Here is a 10,323-nt window from a genome sequence, read left to right as displayed (position 1 = left end):
TCAAACTCCCACAGGCCACTGATATTAAACAAAAAGCAAGTGCCTAATGGAGCAACCTGAGGTCTTTCATGCTGCTCTCCCCAGCTGAATTGTGTCTCTCACTAGACTCCTTTAAATAAATTCAAGCCAATCATTACCCTGAGTCCTGATTCCTTTTCTCAGCAGTGCAAAAGAGCTCTCTGAGGGTCCAGGATTGGTGATCTCAGCAGAGAAAAATTCAGAACTCACTGCAGGCTGAGATCAGTGGGGATGAGGCATCTTCTCCCTGGGGAAAAACTAGAAGAATCCTTCCTTTTCTCCCCCTCCCCCCGCCCACCCCTCTTCAGCCCTCCCTTTTCTGAGTTAAACTGGACAGAATAGAAAGAAACTTCGTGGTATGGAATGACCTCATGTGGGGAAGAGGAGGAGGAGAGATAAGCTCACTCCAAGATTGCCTTCCAGTTGTTCATGGTTCTAGGCAAGTTTTTCCTGGAATCTTCAGTCCATGGACCAAATGATATTTAAAGAGGAGGTTTTCTGCCTCCTCTGATATTTCTTGTTGGTTATACCACAGGCAGTATCATATGGATTCTACTTTATTTTAGTGGCCTCTGAGGGAAATATGACAAATACAGAGAAGTACATGCTTAGAATGAGACAGTTCTGAGTTCTAATGTTGACATTTATGCTTTATAGTCTGGTCACTCTGGATAATTTACTCCACACTGGTGTGCCTAGTCACATGTCAAATGAGTTCTTGCAGTAACGATACAAATAAATGGAATTTAGTGTGACACTTCAACCAGGGTACTCCACAGAGGTAAGGATAGAGAAACTTGGTCTTACATACTTTGGGCATGTTGTCAGGAGAGGCTGGTCCTGGTAAAAAGACATCATGCTGGAAAATGTAGAGTCACATAAAGATAGAAGATAGAGGTCATAGGAGGCTAGAATCTATCAACAGGATAGAATGACACAGTGACTGCAATGATGGACTTGAACATATCAGAGATTGTGAGGATGGCACAGTATAGGGCAAGGTTCAGATCTGTTGTTCACAGAACTTAACAATAAATAACAACATTAACAAATTGTGTCCTTTCTTTTCATCTTAGACAACACAGGCTCCAAGGGGGAAATAAGAAAGGAAATTGGACATTAACTCAATAGTAAGACTACCTTGAATGTGTGTTGGCCAAATGTTTGATGATTTGTCCAAGATCTATGTCGTAGAGATAGGGGCAAACTAGATACTAAACACACAGCAGATTTTCTAAGACACCACGAATACTTCTCTTTGCCCCTCTGCCTGAGCTCTTGTTAGGCCATTCTCTCCTCAGGTTTGTAGGAAAGTCTGAGAGCTAAACTGAAGGTCTTTCCTTAAGGACTGATTCCCTCATATGTTCTCTACAGGTCACCCAGATGTTGAACAACCATGTAAATCCAGTGTCCGCACCTGGAGCCCAAATTCAGCTGTCAACCCACATACGGTTCCTCCAGCTTGCCCTGAGCCACAAGGCTGCTACCTTGAACTGGAATTTCGCTACCCATTGGTCCCTGAGTCTCTGACCATATGGGTGACCTTTGTCTCCTCTGACTGGGACTCTAGCGGGGCTGTCAATGATATCAAACTCTTGACCGTCAATGGGAAGAACATCTCCCTGGGCCCTCAGAACGTCTTCTGTGATATCCCACTGACCATCAAACTCTTGGATGTAGATGAGGAGGTTTATGGGATCCAAATCTACACACTGGATGAACACCTGGAGATTGATGCGGCCATGCTCACCTCCACCGCAGACAGTCCACACTGCCTTGCGTGTAAGCCTCTGCAGTATAAAGTGACCCGGGACCCACCACTGAAGATGGATGTGGCCTCTTCCATACACCTCAGTAGAAGATTTGTGGACATGTAAGTGTACTCTCTGGGTAAGGGGAGATGGTTATAGGGTTGGATTGTGGAGGAATGTGAGAAAAGTATGCGGGTCTTAACCTGGAAAGAAAAGAGTCATCGCAGCCAGACTCGGGTCTGGTAATTTTGGCTCCCAGCTAATATTAGGTATAGCACTGTTATAAAAGGCAGAGTTCATATGGTAGAATAAGTGATGGACAATAAGCCAATAGGCCTGTATTTTAGTCACAGCTCTGATGTGTGACTCTGAGTCTCAATCATTTCTCTGAAGCTTTAGTTTCCCAAACATTAAGATGAAGGAGGTTCAGTAAAATCATTGTTGTTTTTAGAGGAAGTGGAGACAGCTCATAGCTGACCCTCTAGCAGGTTTTAAGAGGCTATAAATCACACGAGAGATTGCCCATTTTTCTCCCTCTAAGCATCTGGTGGATGTGACCCTCTTACCTTTGACTTACAGTTCAATTCCTTACCCAGTGGGCCACCACAACTCCGTAGATGAGATTAACAATGAGAAAATAATTTATTGTTAATGAAAGTAGAAGAATTGACTCTTTCTAATGATGATTTCATTTTAGTATTAAATTAAATTAGATTCATTCACTACTTCTTTTTCAGTAGATGAGAAGGAGGTGAAGTTGCATTGGGTTGGCTGGGAATTGGGCACAGTCCTGGGTATTCACATGAAAATTTTGCTGAAAGTTGAATGTCATCTATTGAAATGTTTGTTTGCTTTTCTCTTCTAAGGTTGGAGAGAGGTTCAGACTCATTTGAGTCTCAAAAACCCTTGCAATTTTTAGCTTAATGATTCTTGCTTGCTTGTTTATGAATAATCACAGGATACCAAAACAACTTTTGTGAGAAATAGTGTTTATCTTCTTATGTTAGTTTCCCCCCTACCCCAGCATCTTCTCTCACTCCTTCCCTCAAACATCCTCAGGATTTCTATTTCATGAGAGAAGAATTCATGAATGCTTTTACTATGTACCAGACCACAAGCTAAGATCTTTTTGTCTTTTTATTCTTTATTCTCCTCAACAATTACAGCCTGTTATCATTCACACACACAATGAAATTCTAGCTTTGAAGATGTGGAATCACTTGTCTTAGATCACAATTAAGAAGTGATGACTTCTAAACAAAACAACCTTCATTACCTTCAAGTCAGAACTAACTCGTAGCTGGCCCTCCAGTGGGTTTTAGGAGACTGTAAATAAGCCTGGGAGTAGATTGCCCAGTTTTCTCCCACGGAGCCTTTGGTGGATTCGAACCTCAAGACAGACTCTGTCTTTGTGTTAGCAGTGTCACTCCCTATGGATTATGCCACCAGAGTTCCCGATCCTGGAAATATCAGGATTTGAATTTTATCCTGACTGGTAAACCAGTACATGTAACCAGTTTTCCATTAACAATGAGATGTCATTTACTTCTGTCTAACAAATGAGGGAGGTTTAACTACCTAATTTGGGTACAAGTTTATGTAGTCAGTCACTCAGCATTTATTGCATGTGTGCAATGTGCAAGGGCTATTGATAGGAAAGACTTTGAATACCTCTCAGGACTCAGATCTCTGGTTTCTAGTTCCAATCTCAGCCTTTCCATCGACTAAGGAGTGGTAAATAGTCCTTTTTGAAGCTCATCTCCCCCCCATGTGATGAAAATGCCCAAGTCAGTGATCTCTATGGGCCTTTTGTAGCTCTTTGCTTACTTTGAAGGAAATATACGGCACAATCTCTATTCTGTCTGCTTGAAAATATTTATGAAGCCAATCATTAATAGAAACTAAGTTCTAGAGGAAACTTTTAATCTTTTTAAGAGACATAACTACTTTCAAACACTTTACCAGCACTTCCTCTTACATGCCAGCAATTAATGTGCACATCACAAGCAAAGCCTTGCCCATTCATTGATTCAGAGATGAAGAACATCTGTTTAAGAACTCAGAAGGAACACTTGGTTTGTGTTTGAGAATGTACTTAAAATTTAAAAGATTGCCTTGTCTTGAAAGTATTCCATAATTCTGTCTCTCTCATCTCTTGTTTAGAGTGGTAAGTTCTATAAATATGTATCTGTTTAAAATGTCTCTATAAAACAAGAGCAAGAAGAAATACCAGACATCTAGAAACCTCAGTTTAAACACAGCTTTCTTCCCAACCCTCCCTCAGCCCTCCAGAGTTAAGAGGTTGTGAGATCTGACAAGGGTTGTTAAGTGTATAATGTTGGAAATTTATCTGAAGAAATAAATAGCTTTATTATCCTAGGCAAGTCACTTATCCTCTCTGGTATTCAGTTCCTCAAATCTGTAAGATGGGAGTTGGACTGAATTAGCAGTGCTCAGCTTGGCTGCAGGCTGGACACAGTGTAGCATTTTCAGATTGCCTGCATTTTTTCTCAGTCAGTACCACCCCTGTTCCTATTGAGGTTAAGGTAAAGATACGGACCAGGACATTTCAAATAGCACAGGTTATTGTGAAATACAAGTAATGAACTGATTGGATTCTCCAGACGTGTACCCTGACCAGCAACATTAGCATCACCTGAGTACGTGTTAGAGGTGCACGTTCTCAAGCCTCAGCTCACCTGCTGATTCAGACACATTTTGGATAAGACCCCTTCAGGTGATTCTAAAGCTTGTTTAAAAGCCACAACTCCCTTTCCCTTAATACAGTTACACATTCCGCTTACAGATATGTATTTAGAGAATTCTCTATGTCAAAGTGTACTGAGAGTTGAAAATTTATAGGGATGAGTCAGGCAAAGTCCATTTCTTAAGTCACGCATGCTTCAGTGCTGGAAGCTTTAGCTATTTGTTGCTATTAAAGCCACCACTATTCAAATTTACACTCAGCCTTTCGTTTATTCGCCAGATACTTTTTTTTAGACCCTTAATTTGTTGGCACAGGATAGAGCAGGTTTTAGCGCTTTGTACATAGGGCCACTATGAGTCGCAGGCGACTCGATGGCTCATAGTAGTAACTATTAATACACAAAAGAGCCCTAGTAGCAAGTGATTAAAGTGTTGACTCCTAATTGAAAGGTCAGCTGTTAGGACCTACTGGACACAGCGGGAGAAAAAGATGCTGTTGCAGTCTGTTTCCATAAACATTTCCGTTAACATTTAAGGATTGTTAGAAGTCAAAAGCAACTTGATACTACTGGGTGTGATTTTTATTTTATTGTGCACCATGAGTTTATCTTTGACTACTAACTGGAGGGGTGGCAGTATGAACCCTGCCCACTCACCAGTGCCTTGGGAGAAAGGCATTGATGGTCTTTTTCTGTGGAGATTACTGCCAACAAAGGCCTGTGGAACAGGGCTACTCAGAATCTCCTGGGCTTATCATCAGCCAGAACTGACTTGACGGCGGTATGTTATGTGCTGAACATGAGGGATACACTGGGGCTTAGGTCAACTCCTCTGTCCATGTTTCTTGAGTCCCAAGGTCTTCACTGGAGACCTGATCCACATTGGGCTTCCCGAAGTGAATTTTTTTTCTGAGACTGAAAAAACTAAAACTATAAAGGCAAGGCAGGCAGCCATTTCGATTTATTTTTTTTAATCTCTTGCTAATTTGAGTTCTGAACCCCACCACACACACCTCAGTGTGTGTATGTGAAGATGTGTGTGTGTGTGTGTGTGTGTTTTGCTGCTTTCACATTTTTTCCATATCAAATAAATTGGCTCTTATACAAGTTCTGTATAAAGACTGTTTTGGATAAAAAGAGGAGAGAAGGGGAAAATGCTTTTTCTTAACTGACTCAACCTATTGCTTGATTCCCTTTGACCTTTGTCTTCATTTTTTCCCCCTTAGCACAAATTTTTATTCTTTCTGATATCTCCACTAGACATGGCTTCCCAAGGTAGGACAGTGATGAAGAGAGAGGCTTCTGTGCTTACTCCACAGGTGCTTCCAGCGGACTTACTACTTCTAGAACAAGGGAGAAATGTAGAATGTCTTCCCTAAGCAGAAACTCCTCCAGTAAATAAGAACGGACGCTACCAGAGAGCAAGAGGCCTCAATTCTGCTGCAAGCTCACCATGTAGTAATCAAACACTTGGCATTATCAATTTGGGTTAAGATTTTTTTCATGTGTAAAAGGAAATGTTTTGCTTTCCTTCATGAGTAGATATGGTTCATAGGTAGTGGTGCTCATTTATTGTTGTTGTTGTTGTTATTGTAAAAAGAATTCAAGCAGAGTTGGTCTATGATAGAGTTCTAGAGATAGAGTTCTATGATAGAGATCTAGAACTCATGAGTTCTAGATGGAGTGGCGAGATTTGTTGAGAGTGGATAATAATAAACAATGGCCTTTTGAGTTCTTACTTGCATTTAAGTGCAGGGGAAAGATGGGCCATCTCCTCTTATAAAGTTTTACAGCCTCGAGAACCTGATGATTAACTTGACAGCAGTAGGTTGGATTTTGTTTTAGTTTTGCCTTTAATGCTTCACAAACAATAGTAATTTAAAAAAAAACAACCTACCGACTGCTTTGAGTTTATTCCAGCTCATAGTAACCCTGGAGGACAGAGTAGAACTGTACATTTTTTTAGAGAAGCAAACTGCTACACTTTCGTCCTGAGTAATGGCTGGTGGATTTGAACTTGGAAGAATTGAAGACTAGATTTAGGGTTCAAATATAAAATCCCCAAAGGCTTGGCCTGTTTTGTTTTTTGTTCATTTGTTTGCTAGTGCACTCCAAACACCTAACTAACCACAAAGTAACAACCAATAACCAAGGGACTTCAGGCCTTTTGTTCATAGGGTTGCCATGAGTGGTGCTCGACTTGAAGGCAGTCAACAATAACAGGTGGGCTCTGGTGCTCTAGTGGCAAGAAGCTGCACTGAAATACCAGATGTGAGCGGTTCAAATCCACCAGATGCTCTACGGGAAAAGGAGGGACAATCTCCTCCTGTACCAGTCAGATCCAATTTGACAGTACACATGCACACTCAAAAAAATAATGCAATTAAAAAAAAGATTAACAACCACCACCATAATTCCAACTCCTTTGCTTGGTGTCAGAGGTACTGTAGTGAATATAACCAAAATACGCCTTTTACAGCATAGTTGGGGAAGATAATAAAGCATAATAATAAAATAATATAAACAATTGCATGATATCTGAGTTGATGTTGTTGTTGTTATGTGTCATCAAATCACATGTGACTCATAGTGATCCAATGTACGACAAGCTCTGAATCCTACTCTAGCTTGAGCCAGTTTCACTGTGTTAAATCCAGTGGTGCCCCCATTATCCCAGTCACTGAGTCAATCCATCTCATCCAGGGTCTTCCTCTCTTGCTCTGTCCCTTCACTCTCCCAAGCATGATGTTCTTCCTGGCATCATGCCCAAAGCATGTGAGATGGAGCTTCAAAATCCTTACCTCCAAGGAGCAGCCTGGTTTTACCCTCCCTAGGACAGAGAGCCTGTGGTGTTGAAGGAAGAAGTCCAAGTTGCTGTGAATGAATTGACAAAAAACAATTGACAACATACCAATTGACATATTTCAACAAACAGACACTGCCTGACTGTGCCCACTAGGTTGTGCTAAGAAATCTGGAGGACAGCCACCTGGCCAACTGATTGGAAGAGATCTATATTTGTTCCCATTCCAAAGAAAGGTGACCCGACAGAGTGTGGAAACTATCGAGTAATATAATTAGTATCACATGCAAGCACACTTCTATTGAAAATCATAAAAAAAAAATGACTGGAGCAGCACGTCAGCAGAGAACTGACAAATGTGCAGGCTGGATTTAGAAGAGGCCGTGGTCCTAGGGGTATTCTAGCTAATGTTAGATGGATCTTGGCTGAAAGCAGGGAGTACCAGAGGAATGTCTATCTGTCTATGCAAAGGCACTTGACTGTGTGGATCACAACAATCTGTGACTGACTCTGAGAAGAATGGGAATCCCAGAACACTTGATTGTGCTTGATTGTGAAACCTATACTTGGCAGTCGTCAGAACAGAGCAAAAAAACACTGCATGGTTTAAAATCAGGAAGGGTGTACACCAGGGATATATTCTGTCTCCATACCTTTTCAATCTATATGCAGAAGAGATCATCTGGGAGGCTGGGCTGTATGAAGAGGAGTGTGGCACTAAGATTGAAGGAAGATTCATCAACAACCTGCGTTATGCAGGTGACACAACCCTGCTTGCTGAAACTGAGGAGGACCTGAAGCACTTGCTGCAGAAGGTCAAAGACTGCAGCTTTCATTATGGACTGAAGCTCAACGTCAGGAATATAAAAATTCTCACCACTGGGCCGTTTGGCTGCATCCTGGTGGTTAGTGAAGAGATTGAGATAGTTAAAGCTTTAGTTTGCTTGGCTCCACAGTCATCCCTCTTGGTCCCAGCATCCAGGAAGTCAAGAGACAAATTGCATTGGGAAAGTCGGTTGTCTGGGGCAACTCCAAAATACTGAAGTGCAACAATATCAGTCTGGAGATGAAGGTGCCCCTGATCCAGGCCATAGTCTTCACAATTGCTTTCAATGCATCCGAGAGCTAGAGAATGGCTATGGATTATAGAAGGAGAATTGATGCCTTTGAGCTGTGATGCTAGAGAATAGTTTTGAATATACCATGGACTGCCAGGAAAACAAACAGGTTCATCCTAGAGAGGATGACGCTGGCCTGGTCCTTGGAGGCAAGGATTCTGAAGCTACAGCTGACATACTTTGGGCATGTTGCAAGTAGGGACTGGTTTTTGGAGAGGGACATCATGCTTGGAAGGGTGGAGGGACAGCACAGGAGGGGAAGGCCCTCGATGAGATGGATTGATACAGTGACTGAGGTAATGAGGGTAGATGTGTTGGAGACAATAAAGTTGGCAAAGGATAGAGCAGGTTTTAGTGTTGTTGTAAGTTGGGTTGCTATGAGTGGGAGGCAACTCAATGGCACATAACAATAGCAACAGGACAGACCTCTTTATTCTATTAGCAGTCCATGGTATGTTCAGTACTCTTCTTCAGAATAACAACACAAAGGCATCTGCTCCTCTTGAATCATCTTTAGTCATTTGCAAAGACCGTGGCACACCTTAGTCTCTAGACTGACATTATTGCTCTTCACAGTACTCTGGAGATGTTCCTGATAGGATTTACTAATTTTAAGCAGATGGTCAGAGAAAGTCTCTCTGATGAATTTACCTCAGAACAGAGACCAGAGATGTCCCCTAATAATTCATAATAAAGAAAAGCTGAGCTGCCATCACTGGGACTCCAGTTTATTTGTAACATGAGTGTCTCAGCATATAATCCTTGGCCCCAGTCACAGAATATTTATCCATGCCTGTAGGCTTTTTTTCTTACCTGTTTCTTATTTTTTAGTACTAATGCTGTCGTGTTCATACGATGTGGAATAGAAGCTCTAGGAGTGCTTGTTGAAAGAATGAGTGAAAAATTAGACAGCAGTAGCCCAAAATAGAACCTCTCCAAAAGTGAATCTTCTGTACCCAGATCTTAACCAAATCATTGACATGTGATACTGTATTAAGGCACATAGGACTTGGAAAGTCTGATCCAAACCAGGGCACAAACCAATGTCATGAGCAGGTCTTGCAGATTATTTCTGTGGCTCTTTGAAGGTGGTTGTTGCTGTAGTTGTTGTTGTGTACCGTCAAGTCGGACGTGACCCATAGCTGTCCTTCCAGTGGGTTTTCACAGGCTGTAAACCACACAGGAGAGATTGCCCATCTTTGCCCCTGTAGCAGCTGTTGAATTCGAACTCTGTGCCTTCAGATTGGCAGCACAGTCACCACTTACTTTTTTTCTTATTACCATCTTTTCCTGACTCTTTCTGTATCTCACTCAGTCATCTGTTCTTTATTGTATGTTCATTTGCTAATTCATTCACAAAGCAAAAAGAGAAAAATTAATATCATTGTGTTTGGTAATACTGGATTTTAATTTAATATATAATCAATTTTAAGTCATGAAAAGTCTGTTCTGTACCTTACACTATGGTAGGACTAGGGATAAAACTATAGCTAACCTCATAACTATGATCCCCAACCTCATGGACCCTTCCTTAGTTATTCAGTGCTGCTGTAACAACAGCAACAATGATGACAAAATGTGCAAGTGGATGCCTTGAATAAACAGGCATTTACGGTCTCACTGATTATGAGGCTAGAAGTTCAAATTCATAGCACCCTCTCTAGGGGAAGGTTTTCTTTCTCTGTTGACACTAGAAGAAGGTATTTACTTATTTTCACCATCTACAGGTTCAGCATTCTTTAAGATCTGCATGTGTCTTAGCATCAGTCTTTCCATGAATTCTAGTGGCTTATTCCATAGACAGTTGCACTGCGAACCAAAAGGCCTCTTTGTCAGTTTGAATCTACCATCCAGTCTTTGGGAGAAAGATGGACAGTCTCTTCCTATGAAATTTACAAGCTCAGGAACCCAGTGGAGAGTGAGCTCTC

The 10,323-nt window shown here is 41.5% G+C and overlaps 1 protein-coding gene across 1 annotated transcript in view; it reads left to right on the top strand.

Moving 5' to 3' along the window:
- Positions 1–10,323, top strand: part of PAPPA (pregnancy-associated plasma protein A, pappalysin 1) — a 305,562-nt gene that overhangs the window by 116,212 nt on the left and 179,027 nt on the right. Inside the window, exon 8 of the mRNA XM_006890754.1 lies at positions 1,393–1,891. Within this exon, the coding sequence (XP_006890816.1) occupies positions 1,393–1,891 (499 nt within the window). The remainder of the gene's footprint in view (positions 1–1,392; positions 1,892–10,323) is intronic.

The sequence above is a fragment of the Elephantulus edwardii genome, unplaced genomic scaffold (assembly GCF_000299155.1).
Source record: "Elephantulus edwardii isolate Elephantulus edwardi_28Jun2011 unplaced genomic scaffold, EleEdw1.0 scaffold00092, whole genome shotgun sequence".
NCBI classification, from domain to species: Eukaryota; Metazoa; Chordata; class Mammalia; order Macroscelidea; family Macroscelididae; genus Elephantulus; species Elephantulus edwardii.
The sequence above is the reverse complement of the archived record's forward strand: the minus strand, read 5'-3'. Positions and strand labels throughout refer to the sequence as shown.